The sequence below is a fragment of the Notothenia rossii genome (genome assembly GCF_949606895.1).
Source record: "Notothenia rossii genome assembly, chromosome: 1".
In the NCBI taxonomy this organism is placed as follows: Eukaryota; Metazoa; Chordata; class Actinopteri; order Perciformes; family Nototheniidae; genus Notothenia; species Notothenia rossii.
The window spans coordinates 16,716,516-16,736,066 of NC_136912.1; the positions used below are offsets into that span (position 1 = coordinate 16,716,516).

Here is a 19,551-nt window from a genome sequence, read left to right on the forward strand (position 1 = left end):
CATGATTACCAGCTCACACTGACAGCCATGTAAATACATTCATCCTTGCCTGGTGTTGATCATTTTACAGTATAACATAATGTCAGATAGGCGCTGAGGGACAGGCGTTTTGTGAAGATAATCTGTGATTTCTGGTCTTATAAAAGGAACCACAGTGGTAACTTTAATGGATTATGTTGACCCTTCAGACTGGATGTCTACATTTATTAAATGCTAATTATTTTTCGCTTTCAGCAATAATGTGCTATGGGGAATGTGCAGAGTGGGAGCAGAGTGATGTGATTTTGCCTGGAGCTTTTTTTTATTAAATGGAAGCATTGCTTCTCCCTCATCCCCCAAGACAGTGATCATTTCGGCAGCACTCAAATATAATGCAAAGCTTTTTTTTTTTCAGTCCTTCTACAATTACGATTTAGAAATGAAAAACTGGATCTCCCACCGTCGGCCCGAGCATGGCAGACACGTCTCTTCTTCCTTTTTCAAGATTGTTTCCTTTGTTATCATCCACGTTTCGGTAATAACTTTTGTACTATTACAATGAAAAGCTCTTCAGAGATAGCAGCAAAGATGATGGAAGCAAATTAAAAGATATGAGTTAAGTGCTCTGCATTCAGAGCCATGAAACCACAAAGCCAACATGGAGGCCAGAAATGCAATTAAAGTATTATTTTTGTGCTGATTTTCTTATCCTAATGCTGTTCTTTAGTTGCCTTCTGTTTGAATTAGAATTTTTCTTGGCATTTGGTTGCGTGCAGCAGGTCCAGTCCAGTGAAATATGATTAAATCAGCCAATTGTTTACTTGCAAACATTTGAATTGTTGTATCTTTTGAGAAGATTGATATTGTTAAATGAGAGGTATAAACTTTTTTTTTTACTTTGATGGTTTTAGTCATTTTAAAAGTCAACATTTTCATGATATAATTTAATAAATCTGGGAGGTCCCTTAAGGAACCCTTAAGTCGGTTAAGTGCTTATATTATGAATATATAGCAGCCTAAGAATGTGCTTTACCTTGGCAAGCTAAATATGTCCTTCAATTGGAAATACAGATATAATCCAGCATCAGAAAGGTAATGAATTTATATATTAAAAACCTGTGTTACAATGATCCGTGTTCGTGAACATGGATGATGAGAAACACTAGAAGACAACTAGCAGAAAACTTCATCAACAAAAACTTGTCAAAAGCAGAAAATAGGAAAGTCTGCCGTAAAGAAAAGGGAAAAACATCAGCGTCCAAAGATTAAAAGCCCTCAAAGTCACAAAGGAATGATGAGGAGTGACTGTTTCAGAGCCAAAAGTACAGCGGGTATTTCAATGGACCTCCAAAGACCAAAGCAACCCAAACACAAGACACTGTGTTGCAGAACCGGTGTCCTCCTGAATGGACATAATCATAGTTTTCTAACCAAATTAACAAATATTCAAACAAAAACCAGCCTTAGATTGGTTTATGGTTTGATTGTAGTTATTTACTTGTTTTAAGTTGTTCTTCAATAAAAGATTTAGTTGGAAAAAAATTAAAACCTGTTTTTTTTATAGTTTCTTTTCGAGTTATGAACGATTTATTTACGCTGCTTTATGATTTTGTCGTTCCCGTGCGGCACAGATTGCACAAGATGGGTTAAAATGACCGAAAGAACGAGATCGCGGATACAAGCGGCCAAGATGGGTTTTCTCCGCAGGGTGGCTGGTGTCTCCCTTAGGGATAAGGTGAGAAGTTCGGTCATCCGGGAGGGACTCGGAGTTGAACCGCTCCTCCTTCACGTCGAAAGGAGCCAGTTGAGGTGGTTTGGGCACCTAGTTAGGATGCCACCTGGGCGCCTCCCTAGGGAGGTGTTCCAGGCACGTCCAGCTGGTAAAGAGACCAAGGGGTAGACCTAGAACCAGGTGGAGGGATTATATCTCTTCGCTGGCCTGGGAACGCCTTGGGATCCCCCAGTCAGAGCTGGTTGATGTGGCCAGGGAAAGAAACATTTGGGGCTCTCTGCTGGAACTGCTACCTCCGCGACCCGACCACGGATAAGCGGGAGAAGATGGATGGATGGATGGGTTAAAAATCACATGAAGTGATATCTCAAGATTCCTTTTTGCTCATTGTTAAATTACATTAGAATGTACTGATGCAACTTATGCAACTTAATTTAATGGATTGGTATTCCAGTTACATTTATGAAACTACTGATAAAACCACAGATGGCAAATAATCCATCCGAAAGTAAACTTCAAGCCATTTATTAAATAAAGGGGTTGTTTAAAAATGCTATATAACGCTTCACAACATATCTGTTTATCTTTTTTATTAGAGTTTTCCTAAGGTTTGTATGGGACGATTTATAATATTACATACATTATGCTCTTTCATGTACTGTACAAATGAGCTGAGAGCTAATTTGGCAGATGTTTGCCTCCACTGCAGATGGAGGTTTCATTGTGTATTTAGGTTAAGTCAATGTCTGTTCATCAAGTCTATGTGATATTTCTGTACACAGTATAATGCAGGCTGTTTCAACATAACCAACATATGACCCACAATATGCGTGCCTTTTTCCTTTATGCATATTTTAACCACCTCAACAGAGGTGCTCTAACCAACCAGAAGGAGTGTACTTGCCACTTGAGAATTTCTGTCCTCTATCTGCACTTTCTGCGCTAAAAAACTTAAGAATTATTATCTGCTGGTTGCCAATCACATTGACAAGAAGACTCTGGAAAGTCACTGTGCCAAGGCAAGAAAAAGTCCAGGACACAAACCACAGTAAAATACGAATGTTGTCATTTTAACATTTCAGTTTCGAACAAATATCTATATATTTTGATATATTCTAAGTTAAGCTGAATATTTTTAGGGACTAATATGAGAGAGTTATGGATAATCTCTTCTCATTCATCCAGCAGAAAGCAAGTAAGCTTTTGATTTTTTCAAAACTATTCCTTCAAACTATATTTATGATGTTTGAGATGAATCCAAAATCTTAAAAGGATTTCTAATTATATGAAATCTGAATTAGCTTTCGTTCACATTTCAGTGAATCGTTGGTGTTGGTCTGACCTGTGATTGAAATACAATTTTCTGCGTGTTCAGAGTTTGTTGCAGCTGTGATTCAACAGAGAAACCAGGCTGCGTACATCCCACTGTTTACCAGAAATAGGCTGTGAATGTCACATAGTTTTTCTTGTTTGTTGACTGAAATAAGTCAAAGAAGAAGACATGTGTTTGTGTGGTCAAGGGACTTTTTCAAATCAACCTGAAAACACTAGTGTGGATATTTTTCACACATCTTAGTTAGTTTCTTAAAAAAACACTATGACTAAATTTGAATATAAACAACATTTTTTGATGACTAAGATGAGATGGCACAGATGTCATTAATCACCAACCGTGAATATATCAACATGCATTAGTGTTTAAGCAAAAGAGGAGACATATGTAGTTAAACACAATGAATCCTGACCGAACTCTCTCTTTGTTTGAGTCCGCAAAATAAGGTGACAAAATAGCATAGACTTTTTTTCAAGTGTAGTTCTGTTTTCTCGACTGCGTACACCTATAAGAACGTCTGTTCAGCCATACAGCGCATAACGAAAAAAGTCAGAAGTTCTCGGAGTAACTTGCTTAAGTTACACAAAAGGAAAGGGAAAGCTCCAAAAACTAAACCAGCGCCTCTTTACAGTAAGTTAAAGTTAACAATGACAAGAACAGAGCTTGAGGAAAAGAAGCAAAGCTATATTTTTCATAGACTAGATTGACTGTTAGCCTATATTTAATGTCCATAGTTTTCATTGACTTAAACTGCAATAAAATAGTTACAGTTTTATTATTTCAGAGATAAGACAAATATGCCAAGACTTTGAATAAACTAAAACTTGACAAGAATGATGTTGGTTTAATATTCATCAAAATAACAAGGATATTTGACACACTATTACAAAACAAACACCGTCACACATAAAAAACATCTTAAAATGAACCATCTTGAAGCGGAGGTAGCTGAGGTTGTTATGATTTCTCTCTGGTTGTCTCACCAACAGCCAGTTGTGTTAAATGTGGTGCCTAGCTAAGCCTGAAGGAACTGGGCATGAAAACGTGTGGTTTGAGCGACGCCAGAAACCTCAGCAGCAGGCGGAACAAAACCAAACGCTGTAGTCTGGTTTAGTCGCCATAGTAACCATATTAACCCAGCAACTTTGGCTTCCCTTTCCCCCTCTCTTTCTTTCTTTCTTTCTTTCTTTCTTTCTTTCTTTCTTTCTTTCTTTCTTTCGCACACAAACCCATCACCTAATCTTGCGTCACAGAGGGTTCAAGGCTAGCAAGATTTCCAAAAAAGCCTTCTTACATAGCTGACTGCTCCTCTCACACAGTCGAGCCACCAGAGTATAACAGCCAAGGATGGAGGAGCGGGAGAAGACACGACAAGACGGAGAGACAAGGAGAAGAGGCAGGAAGGAAGAGAGAAAGATGGCAACAGGACCGGAGGAGGAGGACACGAGGATAGTAAAAGCTTGAGAGCAAGAAAAAATAAATTAAAGTGAGAATTGGAAAGAGCTTAGTGAGTGATTGACACAGCAGAGTACTGCATCATCTGCAAGTGACAGCAGGTGAGGGAAGCAGGTCTTAAATATCAAAGTGACTCAGCAGAGAACCTGGGCAAATGGCCCCTACTGATATGGGACATCCCAGGCTGCACACACACACACACACACACACACACACACACACACACACACACACACACACACACGCACACACACACACACACACACACACACACACACACACACACACACACACACACACACACACACACACACACACACACACACACACACACACACACACACACACACACACACACACACACACACACACACACACACACACACCTACACACACATATTAAAGTACACAGACACCAAGGGCAGCATCCCACCAGCGCAACGGCAGAGCAAAGCAGAAAGAACACACATGTTTAATTCACAACCCTCCATTTCAGCATGTTCGTGTTCCTAAGCTACGCACTGTGACCCCCAACCCCAACCCGCGCTTTATGCCCCGCACAGCGAGAAGTAGAAAGTGAAGTCAAAAGATGAGATGAACAAGGTTGAATGAGGGGGAATGAGTTAAAGGGTTGGGGTGGGGGGGGTAAATCCAACAACATTGCTTATTTCCCAAAGCGGTCCTGCACTAATGGAAGTACAACATTCCTAACTAATCCGGATCCTCTCCTGGGCTTTCCACATGCCCTCTCTTCACGTCAGCGCTGTGCCCCCTGAACGTGACTCCCTTCTCCCAGCACACCATCCAACTTCCAATACATTATTCCTCACTGCTCCACACATGCATTATAAGGGATGACGAGGAGGCTGGGGAAGATTGAAAGAGAGGGGGGGGGGGGGGGGGGGGTGACATTGATCCTTTTGTTTCATCCAGGATAAAAAAATTGGTTTGGCACAACACAAAAAGGATGATTCTTTGATTTGTTAGAGCCGGTCCAATTGGGATGACATTTATTGTGGACATTGCCAATTCTGGCAGAGATACAAGGAGGAGTACAGAGCAGGCAAAAGCAGACACTTAAATGAAAAAATATTATTAGTGTCAGAGAGGTTCACTCCTGTCTTGTAGATCAATATTTCATCTTTTTCTTTTATGTTGTTTGTTAAGCCTTTTATTGTAATAACAGATGTTTTCTTTGTCTATTTATTTTCAGGTGCATTCTTCTTAAAAAATCAATAAATAGTCAATAAAGAAATCACAAACAATTCAATAGAATTACATTCTAACAGCGCAGACTCTGCATTTACGTGTGTTAAGGAGAAAGAAGACGTGTTTAAACCACACGTTGAAGGCTGCTTCAGAGTCAAGAAGTCATTATTACCGATTTTTCTCTCATCGCATTAATGCATCATAAATGCCCTATCTCTCAACATTAGAAGACATTACACTTAATGTGTGTATCCACCCTGTGACTCAGGTTAGATGATAACAGGTTAGTAGTTTTTCCAAAACTGCTGACAAATAAATCACGCTGAAACACAACATCCCATGTAGAGCCAACTCCTGCCTGCAGGTTATTATGTATATCCTTATTCTTAAATGTTTTATTCATTCATTAGTTTATTAATGTATTAATGGCAGAATGAATATATGGGGATGTGCATGTGTGTAAGTGACCTGAGGACATTCGCACACCAACGACGAAGGAAGATTTTTCCCATTTCCCATTGTTCGTGTTAAACTTTTTTAAAAGCTTCATGTATTGGGGTCTATTTGCAGCATACAGGCATCAGATGAGTGGGAGATGAATGATGGTGTGGACACATCACTTCTGGTGATAGCCAGGGTTTGTAGTTGAGAAGAATTGCCTCAGTTTCATGAGGTCTGAAGCTTCTTCTTATACAGCGTATATTAATTATAATTATTTAGAGAATTTTATTTCTTGCAACGTTACGAAACCACCAGTCAATAAGGTGGACAAAGATTAAAGCAAAATCTTGACAGCACATGGTCCTGTCGTGATAAACCTCACACAACATTGAATATCAACAAATGTATACTCAAATGAAAAGTGGTTAAAATATTCTAGTGTCAAGAAAAAACTGATTAGAACTTAAAATTCATACTGTGAAGACTTGAGGAAATATTGAGGAATCATTTTAAACCTGAGGAGTCTCTGCAGGAAGTCTCTCTAGAATCTCGTACAAATAACAGTTTTCAGGGACACCTGCAATACCTGTGATGACGACTCTGCAGCCAACTGCTGATAAAAATGACAAGCACAGAAAGCCCTTACATGAAATGTGACATAATCATGACAGTTAAGTTTGCTTCTTGGCAACTTAAACTCGCTTTAACACCAAGAATTTCACACGCTGCACTGCCCACCTCCACGTATTTCCAATATTTTAGAGCACTTGCCTGCCTGCCGAAGAGCTTTTTCTGTATTTTCTTGGCACTATCTTCTTCTTTCAGTTTTTCTCGCTTTCCATCTAAAACATTAGTTGCAGATCACCACTGAGCCAGGATAACCAAGGCATAGCTATACTGTAGATGAATTGCAACATTAACAGAACGTACTGTATGTGTGTGTGTGTGTGTGTGTGTGTGTGTGTGTGTGTGTGTGTGTGCGTGTGCGTGCGTGCGTGCGTGCATGCGTGCGTGTGTGCGTGTGTGTGTGTGTGTGTGTGTGTGTGTGTGGAGACAGAGACGCAAGGCTCTGCTTGCTCAGACTGCAGAAAGCACGATATTGTTTGTTAGGCCGCAGTGATCAGGTTGAATTGTTACCGGCCCACAGGGATTTCTTTCGATCCTCCAGATAATCACCCCTCCACTGACAGCAGGTATAAAAGCAGCAGTCCAAGAAGTATTACATTAAGTCAGTTAAGTTAAGCAAGTTAAGTTGCTTTGAAGGTAAAACGTGTTCGTTGGGGTTTCTTTATTCCAACTATTCACACCATTTTCTTTTAAATGTGTGTCTTATTTGGAAATAAATGAGCTGATTAAGTTCAGAGCAGTGGTAAAGCATGGTCAATGGGATGAGATCACCCCCACAGTGTGAGTGTTGAGCACATGTGTCAGCCTCACAGAGTCCTCATCACCTCCATAATGGTCTAGTTTGGCTCTGCCCCCCAGGCCAAAAAGCAACATGCTGCAACACAGCAACATGACTGGTGACGAAACAAGTCGTTGATCGATCAATTAGACGATCAACAGACAAATAATTGCCTTTATTTTGAGAATCAATCAACAATTTAGTGATTTATCAAGAAAAAAACGCCAGACGTGAGAATTTGCTCGTTTCATCTGGTTTATATCGTTATAAATGTAATATATTTTGGTTTGGTACTGTTGGTCAAACAATAAAAGCTTTTAAAGATGTCACTTCTGGATGTAGGAATGTGTGTGTATCCATACTAATGTCTTTATTACATGTATTAGAGTGAGGAGAGGTTAAGTACTCCTCTCAATAAAGCTGTATACTGCAGCCTGTTCAGTATTTTTGACAAAAGGGAATGTGTTTACTGCTATTGATTCACATATTAGCAGTTTTCACCATTGTGCAGTATTTCAAAGGCGTACAAAATAAAGGATTATTTAAAAAATAATCAATAGGTCATGAAAACAACCATAGCAGGAGGTACAACAATAAACAATGAAATTATTTAAAATGGACCCAGGGGATTCAGGGGAGGAAAATCATCAATATCCTCTCACACCTTTTCTCCACATATTTGAACTATGTCCTTCTGACCACACACACATCATAAATTGAGAAAAAAAACAATGCATTCTCAATGATTTTCTGACTCACTGAGCCTCCATACTTGCCTTCCAGTGGGCTGTTTTTTTTTGCCCTTATTATAACTGGGCAGGGAGAGTTTTTATTTAAAGGACAGGCCTGCAGGAAGGAGTTGCGGGGGTCTGCTTAGTTATGTGCTTCACACACTCACGCTCACACCTGGGAGTTGCAGAAAACGGACACACTCTTGTACTTTTGGCCACTGAGCAGTTCAATTAGAGCAGTAGGGGGTTAAGTACCTTGTTTAATGGCACATCAACGGCAGCGAGTGAAGGAGGGAAAACCACCATTTATTTATTTTCCACATCATTATATACCCAGTGGGAGGTTTAAGCCTGTGACCTTCATTTTGCAACCTCACTCCCTTGACCTTGAAGCCAACGTCTCTCTTCCCTTCCTCTGTCTCCTTTTGCGTCTTTTCTCACTCAACTGCATCGCCCATCTCAACTGCATCGCCCATCAACTACTTCAAAGGCTGCCGTTCTGCAGCAGTTATTGGTTCCTGTGTTTTGGCTGCTGTGCCCTGAGAGAATTAAAAGCTAAAGAACCAGTTGTGTTTTTATCAAAGCTTCAGTCTGTCTGTCATATAACAAGGTCTACAGAGTCAGTACCAGAGAAAGAATTCAGCTAAGAAAGAGATGTACATCCCTAACTTTGCAGTGAACACCACACCAAACTAAAACAAAACTCCAATCTTAAAGGATGACTTTCTTTTCAAAAACGGGAAATACATTTTTCTGGCAACCCACAGAGCTCTTGGAGTGATGCAGCTACAGCTCACGATTTTTCTTTTCCTTTTTCTGGGCATTGCATAGCCCAGTTTCAGCCCAAGCAGAAAATGCATTATTACATATTCAAACAATGCTTGATCATTTTTGGAAACTCAAAAATGATGTACCAGAGAAGGCTGCATGTTCTATTCAAAGACTTCTACTGACTTTATGAATACTGCACTTTATAATGTGCACTATGTAACCTCTCGGATTCTAATTAACATAAACTGCTTAGGGTGATACGAGCCATCAATCCAGTGCCTTTGCAGTGTTTTTACTCTCTTTTTTTACTTATTAATACTTAAAAAACGAATCTGCTAGAGCAGCTGTGATTGCAAAAACAAGCTTCCAAAACCTCCCGGTGTCTTTTTCTAATCTACAAGTTGCTGAATACAATTCCTCAGACTTAAAAATGACACAAGTGAAGCATGTCCGTTCTTAACTCAAACAACCACAAACAAGATCCATTAGACCTCTATTGGAAAAAGCTTTGAACATTTACTGTATATTGCCACCAGCTGAGAATATAAACATAGCTCAGATACTTTGTAAAATAACATTTGTATATTGTGATTTATGGAGCGTGTCATTTTTCATGCAGTAGCGTAGAGAATAAGGTTGCGTTGTGAGTTGCATTTCAGAGTCTGACCTAATTGCTAACATGCCAGGACATCTGAGAAAGTGTAGCTTAAGGAGCTTCATCCTTCAACATTTGAAGGTGGCTGAAAGGAAGGATTTCAACTAATCTCCAAAACAAGAAACACTGTAGGGAAAAAAAACATGTTCTGTGTGTGTGCTTAGATGTGTCGCGGTCGCTCACCTTGTCAGCCATAATCATAGAGGAGCCTCCGTGGACTCCCAGGATTGGAAGCTGCGTCTGAACGGAGAGGAAGTCGAGGATCTGGGCGATGGCCTCCTGATCGGTGCCATCAGCAAACACAAGGCCATGGAGACGAGTGCGGGACAGAAGCTCACACACCTGGCGACACAGGGAAACAAACTCAGGTGTGTGTATATTTATGTGTTATAGACAGTGTGTGTGTATGTGTGTAATATTGATGAACAGTGATGTGACAAGTTCTGCGTTTAATGTGCTTTATTTGCATAAATTGTACTTCTAAGATTAGTTGTTATGAAATACTTGTTTCAACTCAAACACATTTACAATAAAATATGTGTACTCTTTTTCAGCTACACTGGGCAGTGGGCAGCAAACTAATTGTTATCCCAACGGCTACATTTAGCTTCAAATCATTTTAATTTTAGGCTGCGCTCACCTGCATAACAGCAATTATCCAAGAGCGACCAATAATATGTCCTTCCAGCCAATCAAAGCACTGCAGCGCTTCCATTTTTCTCCATTGTGGGATTTCATAGGACAGAGTGGGTTGTATGCTGTACATACTGTAAAAACCCCTGAGACATGTCTATTTTTATATATTTACATAAATAAAATGTGATTAATCTGACTGAATGGTGTGTGGCCTACCCCCTGCAGTAAACTATAATGAAGATCATTGATATAAAAAAGCCATCGTTTCCTATAAAAGTGATCATCCTGTCACGGTCTGTCTGTGTTGTGTTTTGTCTGTCTCTGGTTTCCTGTTTTATTTTGAAAAGTGTTCACCTCCTGTCTTCTCTGTTTATTCCTGTCTCTGTGTTTGCCCTCCTGTGTCTGATTTCCTGATTGTGTTCACCTTGTGCCCCTGTGTTTTCTCCTCCCTCCTCACCTGTGTCTTGTTTGTGTGATTAGTCTTGTGTGCATTTAAGTTCTGGTTTTTCTGTCTGTCATTGTTGGATCCTTGTTGTTGTTTGACTGTGTTCATGGGGGAGTGAGTTCAGCTCTGAATAATTTAGCCTTGTAATAAAAGTATTTTTGGTTAAATCTGCATTTGGGTCCTGCCTGCTTCACTCAACCCTGACACATCCCTAATCGATAATGCAGACTTTGTTTGTTTTTTAAATGACAAGGAGCAATTTTATGGCCAACAATTATTGTGGGGTGCCCACTTTGTCAGCCCGGAACAGAGACAATCTCAACTTTCAAGAAGACCAAATTGAATCTAAAAAAACGTTTGGGGATGTGTTTTAATGTTTTTGTAGTTATTCACCTTTTGACGAGATACCTTTTAACGCTTATTTAATACTTTTAATTCTACTTGTGTTATAAATTAACAATACTTTTACTTTGTACTGTTTTTGTTACCCCTGTTAATGACTGTACAAAGATATTTCTAACCTGTGTGATGACAGACTTGGGGTCCGTCTGGTTGATCCTCAGTATAACCACAGAAACGTCCAGGGTGTCATCGGGGCGCCGATCCGGGCGAAGCTCCTGATCGGAGAGGTAGCGCGTCTCGCCCATGATGACACCCACACTGAGACCTGGAGGCTTCTGGGACGCCGCAGGCACCATCATCTGGGAGAGTAGGAGCAACATCCAGCCCACTACACCCATCATACCCTGAGAGCACACAAGCATGGAAAATTAACCCAAAGTACCATCTTGTCAATGTAAGTAACAAAGCTGAAATAAAAAACAAGTGACAATATTTCTTTTTCTTGTCCCGTTTTTTTCCAGCTATCAGCAGCATGCACATGTAACCAAACTTCCTGTAGGTAGTGTTGTCATCTTTCAATCAGAAGGTTGTGTGTTTGATCCCTGCCAACATGTAGGTGTATCCTTGGGCAAGATACTCCAACCCGAGTCATTCCCGATGGTATGGCCATTGGAGTGTGAATGTTAACTTCCTCGAGCAAGTGGCTCTGTATGAATGAGGTGTGAATGGATGAATGTACAAGCGCTTTAAGAGGTTGTAAAGACTAGATAAAGAGCTATATTTATCTACTTTCGACCTCTCTTTCATACACCAATGATTACGTTTTTAGTATTCAATTTGGGGTTCAGTATCTTGGAGCTGTGGATTAATTTAGAGCTCAACTGTAGGAACTGTCGAACTCCCAATCTTCAAATTTTGTGCATGACCTGCTTTACTTCCTGATTTACAGCTGCCCATATTTAATATAGAGACAATAGATTCATCATATAAGTATATAAGTCTGGGTATTATTTATTATGTTAATCAAAGAAAACTAGTAGTTCGTAGTTTTAGTCTGTAGACATTTTAGTCCTTTTTAGTCTTCGGATTATATTAAACATTTGACTCTCTCTAGTCCAACAAAAAATATCATCTTGTTTCTTTTTCACAAGCCCTGCTTATATTCTCTGTGTCCTACATGAACTCCCACTTCTTGCTATCTTGGTTTGCTTGAAAGAAATTGAATCACACCTTTTCAAACAAGTAAAAAATCGACTTCACCTTGCTGTGGACAGAATAATATATTTCGGACCATCGGGATATAAGAGTCTTGTTTATTCTGAAAATATCTTCAAAAACGCTGTAAGTGCTGTAAAATGACCTGCTGGGTTTCTCAAAGAGTGGCTTGTGCTAGGAAAAACAGTGTGGTATGTGAGCTGAATGTGATTATTAGTGCATGTCTCAACTGAAATGGCAAAGACTACATGATAGGAACAAACTGGAGCTGGAAGGTACTGTCCTCATTCTGTCCTCGTCTATTCAACAATCACACATTTCATTTTTCAAAGTGTGCAACCATTGGTTGAGCAGGGTTAAAGGCAAACTTTATTTTTGCAAAATAACTAATCGGGCTTCATGAGACACCCTAAATCTCTCTTCCACTGTCTGCCTTTATTTGAACATAATCTATGCCTGTAGGCAATGTTCAAAGTAAAGTGTTAGCTATTAATGGATAAAATAACCCTGAAATAAATGTCATCTGATTTACCCAAGTCATGGGGGTATGAGGGGAAACATTCCAAAACGCTAAAGGCACACAAGTGTCTGCATCAATCAATAACATTCACCAAGATGAAAAATAAAGTTTCTTTCAACTCTATATCCTAACCAAATTCCAGTCTAATACAGAAGAGTTTAAGCTCCTGTTCCCACTTCAACTTACTCTGTGTTACCTTTTCCTGTAATGTGAGCAGATCTAAGAGGAGCAGATGAGTAGAGCAAATGTAGTGTGAAATGCCTTGGGCTGAATGAGAGCTAATGAAACCATGATGCGAATGCTACGTTGCATCTCAGCCAATTTCTTACACCACCACAGTCCAGCAGAGCTGAAAAACACCCCAGGAGGAAACATCACGTCCACAAAATTAACCCAGTGTCTCTGTAGCTCTTGATTCTTCCCTCTCCTCGTTTTTTTTAACTTTGCATCCATGTATGCTCTTCATCTTTATCCCAATAATTTGCTCTTAATGTGCCTCAGCTTTGAACTCTTTCTGTAATTCTGCCACTCTGTCTTTCCGGATGGGTGAATGTGCATATCTGATCCATGTCTTCTCACACCCGGTCTAATCAGGCCAGTTAGTCAAGTCAGTACTTTCCCAGCTTGCTCTCTTTGCCCTGGCGCCCACAGACTAGCCTGCAGCTCCAGCAGCACTTAGCATACGCCGCTAAATCACACACCGCTACACTCCTGTCCCAGGAAATTAGTGTCAGCACCAACCAACAGGGCAAGATTACACTAACTTTCGCTGGAGTTAGCATAAAAGCTAACATCACTAGATGAAGTGTGCTGTGCCACAGCTTTCAAAATGGTCAACATAGCAGGAACACGTTGGGTCACTGAGAGTTCCCGCTGTCATGCAGCACTTGGATGTCTGCTAAAAATCATTTCCGCTGACTCTTGTGATGAGCATCCAAAAGATATGTAACCGTATATAATGTCTTAGCATTTATGCTAATATTTCCAAAAAAAGGAAATAATACAAGAAGTTAATAATACAATATGCAGCAGAATAATTTGCCAGTGTCCTGCTCTTCAACAATGTGTTTTAATGGTAGAAGAGTAACCAAAAGCTGATTTACCGCAATAAAACATGGGAGCTGTTATTTGTCATCATTTAAACATGTTTCCCCAATTGTACAAATGTGCCTCTAAGCAGCAAATCAGTCTTGTCTATTAATGTTTTTATTTTCATGGCTAAAGTTAAATCTAGATTTGTGAAAATGATGTCTTTCTCAAAGCTATGAAAAACACACCATGTGTTCAAATGGGATCTGGCGTTAAGAGGCCCTCAAGCTGCTTCAGGGACAATGAATCAGAGGTCGTCATTGTGCACAATGTAACACAACCCAGAGTGATTTTACTGGGATATAAGCACATCTTTTGGTTCAACAATGTTAGCCCTAACTCCTATTAAATAAAGCTCATGTGGGTGTAATTGCTTAAATCTATCAGTCCACAATTTCATTCTTTCATTCATCGCCAATGAAGCAGCTCTACAAAGTGTCTCTAGATGACAACACAAATTAGGCTCGCGGTTATGTGGCCTTGTTTCCCTAAAATACCTTAAAGAGATATTCCACTCTAATTCTGTTTTTTGAATAGCAAACACTCGACCTTTGTGGGCTTTAAATGGGGCTTTACAAGTTAGTCATTTCCTCATTACCGAACAACAAAGATTCATATGAGTTTAAATGGATTTAAATGATGGTCAGCTTTTACTGTGGACAAAAAATAATATTCACTGACTGAATCTTCTGAAGCACAACCACATTTCCCATTGTCCATTAATGTTAAACACTAATTTATGTCACAATGAACACATTTACAAATCAGTTTGTGTGGAGGATCGTTTCATGGCCACAATTGTTGTGTCTAGTACTGTTGTTATTCCTTTTTCTATTAAATGTTTCCAACTAATTCTACACTATTTCCCCTACTAGGTATCACTTTGACATGCGTTCAGTGCAATGTTAGAGTGAACATTGAATTATTATTGTAAATGTGGATGCTGGTGGAGACAATATTATTATTGGCCAGCAATAAATACAATCGGAGTGGTGAGCTTCCGGAGAGGGATCATCTAAAAATGAATTTTATACCAACTATGCAAAACTAATTCAGTAAAAATGTGAGGCCCTGTTTGCCCATCTATTAATCCCAATCTTTTATGTCCCCTGTATGTCCCCCTTTATTATCCTATTATAATTGTATCGAGCCTTTCCCTCAAATATTGTTATTAACGCACCTGAGAATTGTGTAGTTGAACCTAAAGGTTTTGTAACATTGAGCACATATTAGTCGCCACTAAATGTAGTTCTTTTATTATTAACATTTCCTTCACAGCAAGAGAACACCACATTAACCTTCAACCTACACACTTATGTCTTTGGCATTAAATGAGACAACATTTGGCTGTAAGCTTTCCAAAGTCTCAAGGTTAAACAGTTTATCATTTATTTTGTGTAAAGTGGCACAGCCTCTGAGGCTTATGATAGAAATTGCCACCCTAAAATGATGTCTTGTCACCTCATTTTCTACCACAGTTCTTTTCATTATGAAATGTTCTTTTTACAATTTGGTTTTGTTAATCCCCACAGTACCCAGTTCCAAACTGAGCATCAGGGCAAGATTTATGTACATATTTGCACTGGCAATCTACATGAAATTAGTGTCTGGATTACTAAAGCAGGAACTAATTATCAGACTGTTTTTTTAGGTGCATCCTGCATATAAACCAGATTTCCAAAGACACAGCAGTGAAATGGGGGTAATATGGGGTAATGAACCATGAAAGAAATCAACCTTAGAAAAAAGTTGTGACTCTGAACTTGTTAAATGTTAAGTTTCCAAACCCTGATTGAAAAAAAAATCCCTTTTAAGACATGCCAGTGCAACTACATGTCAAGTGTGCATCAGCGTAATGCATTTAGAGGAAGTCAAGTTCAGGTTAGGTGACCACAAAGCCACATCTCTCCACACTGTTTGTGTTTTGTAAAAACATTGTGTACTGTTGTAACTGTTTATTAATGCTGCATTTTTAATTCTAAGGAGCTGTCACTCATTTCTAAATAATTCACTGTAGCTCTCCTACACATGTTTCTGCTGTCATGGTGATTTATGCAGAAAGCAGGATTATTAATTTGTATCTCCTCCACCACAAACTTCCCTACAATTTCAAATCTGCACCTGTGTGGTAAATGCAAAGACTTTTCCTTGTCAAATTGACCCTTGAATATTGGGTGAGTCTCAATGTGCTAGAATGTGCAGTCAACCACTTTGATCACATACTCCCCGTTATGTGTGCAATCCTCCTTTAAATGCATTTGCATGAATAAGAGACGCACACTTCACTGACCGCACGCAAGCAGTGTCTCAGATGAAAGGCAAACTTCGCTTCCAGCCCGGTGCACCTGTTTGATAAATAACATGCACATCGACAGAATTTTATGTTGACTACTGCTGTCGGTTTTGCATTTGCTAAACAATGCAACTTGACAACATTGGCAAAGTTAGCAGTGTTGTCCTCAGTACCTAGCAGCCAGCGCATAATGTGGTTGTGTGTGTTTGATGCTCTTACAAATGCAAGATCTGCAGTAAATATACTGTGTAAGAAATATACAAATGGTAAAAATAGTTTTCTTTTGTTGGTAAAACCTTTAAAGTGGTTCTTTGAATCACTGTTTTTTTTTTATAGAAACAGGAGATTAGTCGGTAGCAATTCATGTCTCATTTAAATGGAAAGCAGTTATTTAGTATGTTAGGGAAGATACATAGTGTTCAGGAGTTAAAAGAAGAGTGGGCCACCCACCTTTATTGTTTCTTAGTTTTATTTGGCTGCTGCAGCACTGTGAGAAGCTAGCCAAGCTTGTCACATTAGCAGGCAGTCTGTGCTAAATTGTGTCTCAGTTGGGTAAAAGAAAAATTAAAAACACATTGCAGATGGTGGTGTGACGTCTTTAAGCACATATTGGAAAATGTTTTTAAAAGGTGTGGAATCCTTTGAAAACAACATTTTGCAGCTTTGTGTGTATTTTTGTTTGAATTGGCAGTAGCTTTCCAAAGTCAGTCTGATGGCAGTGAATGTAATAAATCATTTATTTAAAGTGAATAACATCTTTGCTAATAAAATAAAAAATAGAGCAGTGTTACATGTAGGAGAAGTGCTGCAAAAAGTGAGTAACATCTTGATCATGAAATATTGGTCGCTGCCTGCAGTTAGCATGTCATGTGTGGTTTGAATTAGGTAAACAGGTGAATCACAACATCTAGGTAAGAAGCAACACGTTCAACCTCGGTAAGGGGACATCTAACCTTCAAATATATTTCCATTTCTAAAAGGATTTAAATAATATCATCATCAGTCAGAAATAAAAAATGTAATGAAAGTATATGACCATAAAAGGCAACCTTTCTTTTATAATGTTTTTTTTTTCTGTTGATCATATATACGTGTTTATCATAAGTGATGAACTTCAAAGAGAATATGCTAAAAACCCTTAGAGGACTAAATGTACTGCTGGGAATAAAATGTGTTTGATCTGAGTATTTCTGTTTGTGTGAATATTTACCATACATTTTGGAACAGTGTTTTTTAAATGTGAGGTTAAAAGAGAGGCTTGAGAAAGAAAGTCTATTAGACACGTAAATGTTAAAGCAATGCAACAAAGACCAAGCACTACTGTATGTATACTACTGTATGTTTAATTGGTTTAAATAAATGTGTCCGATACTGACAGCTTAACATTTATCCAGCTGTCATTTTGCATTCAATCACTTTTAACTCAAAAGATGGTGTTTAAAAAATTCACTTGAAATATTGCACTAACATATTCCTCTGACAGTACAGAGCAGTTTAATGTTCTGAATCTCATCCTCATTTATCAGATTCAGCACACGTTATAATCATCTTGTGACAAAATCTATTAAGTGATTTTGTTTTTATCCACATACTTTACCCATATTTGTTTATGAGATTCTGCAATATTAGTACAGCACTCAGTGTAGTTATGTATCACCTTTGTTTTGTATAAAGATATATAGACAATATAGACATTTTCTCTAAGACTACAGCTTGAGTCAGAAGAATTACAATATTTAAAGGATGTTTCTGTAATAGCAGTGTTTTAAAAAAATGCATAGGATTCTGTGTATTTGTTCCAGATTTATTCAATAGTGTCAGTACAAGTCAAGGTCAGTACAAGTGTTAAAGCGTTGCGACGCAAAATATTCTTTCCTATCTAAAGGCAGTTAAAATAATACATCTCAGAGGTTAGTGATATGTAATCTGTTAGGGAGGGGCCAGCAAAACGACCCTGAACCTCGACCCATCACCTGTGGAGTGCCACAAGGCAGCGTCGTGGGCCTCATAGCTTTTAAGCTTAGAGTAATTAGAATAAAGTGGATCAAGTAATTTTATTATTAAATTGCAGGAGTAACTGAAAACGTGGAAGTTGTTGACATAGTACACACCAAAAGTGATGCCTTCCAGCTATGAAAATGCATGTGACGTGTGACTAGCATCCTCAACAAAGAAACGTTAGATGTGAGTGCTCACACTTAGGCTATGTTGCAGCAGCTGTACACATAGACACAAGTCTAGGCTGGAAAGCAGTTTCAGTTTTAGCCATTTTATTTCTGTACTAACTTAGCAAAACAAACCAGCAAATATTGCAATCCCAAAGTCTGCCTACACATTTTCTTTACTGCAGGAACAACTTTCTTGCTACAGCAGGTAACAACAAAGCACATTTCTAATTTCTTCCTCTCCAAGTTTTACTTCAAAAATCGAGCAGTATTCTCAACAATACCACTCGGTTTTTTTTAGACATTAAACAAGTGTTGGTTTGTGCTCAATGTTGGCTGTTTTTGCCAAACATAATTTACCAGTTTGAGTTTTGAAGGCAGGATAAGGAATAGGGATGTCATCTTCCTACATAGCTGGCTGCATAAATACACGTGTGATTGATGTAGCTTTACTTCAACCCATTAATTACTCATTGTGCAGGACTAATTGAAAATGTAAGTACATTAATAGTTGGTTATTTGTTCCTCAGCAGGAAAAGTACAGTACTGAGTTACATTATGTGCTACTTTACTCTACAAAGCGCAGCTCCATCAAACGTTTTTGAAATAATAAATTCAAATCTTGCACACGTCACATCACAGATAGACATTTGGTTTAACAAATAGATAGCCTCGAGAATTTTAAAGGAATTTAATAATCCATGTTATTTCAAATTGCTTACAGAATTTGTGTTGGCCGGTTTCAGTTCTTCAGGTTTCAAATGTAGGACTGAGCATGTCATATTTGATTAAACACACATATTTTAAATGCAAGGGCTGCCAGATATTTCCACATTTAAAGTATTCAAGGTCCAGGACTTCATTTTTTCTAACTTTCAAAAGTCTGATATAATGTATTATATGAATGTATTAGAATAGTTTATAAAGGTTTTAATAAACCAAACACCAAAAATATTTGATATTGAAAAAAAACCTTTTACCACAAGCTACAAGTTTTATGATTAATGTGAAGGCACAGCAACAGAGCACTTACTGTAGATATGGAAATATTTGCAACAGAGAAAGAAACACATCATAGTCCATAATTATTCACAAACTTAACACTAATGCCCTTTTACCTGTACTACAGCTCCTC

General features: G+C 38.7%; 1 protein-coding gene across 1 annotated transcript in view; it reads right to left on the reverse strand.

Annotated features, from left to right (window-relative positions):
* The window catches only part of grin2ab (glutamate receptor, ionotropic, N-methyl D-aspartate 2A, b), a 102,472-nt gene that overhangs the window by 70,613 nt on the left and 12,308 nt on the right, over nt 1-19,551 (reverse strand). The window contains exons 3-4 of the mRNA XM_079645650.1: nt 11,314-11,538; nt 9,895-10,053 (exon numbers count right to left, since the gene is read on the reverse strand). Of these exons, the coding sequence (XP_079501776.1) occupies nt 9,895-10,053; nt 11,314-11,538 (384 nt within the window). The remainder of the gene's footprint in view (nt 1-9,894; nt 10,054-11,313; nt 11,539-19,551) is intronic.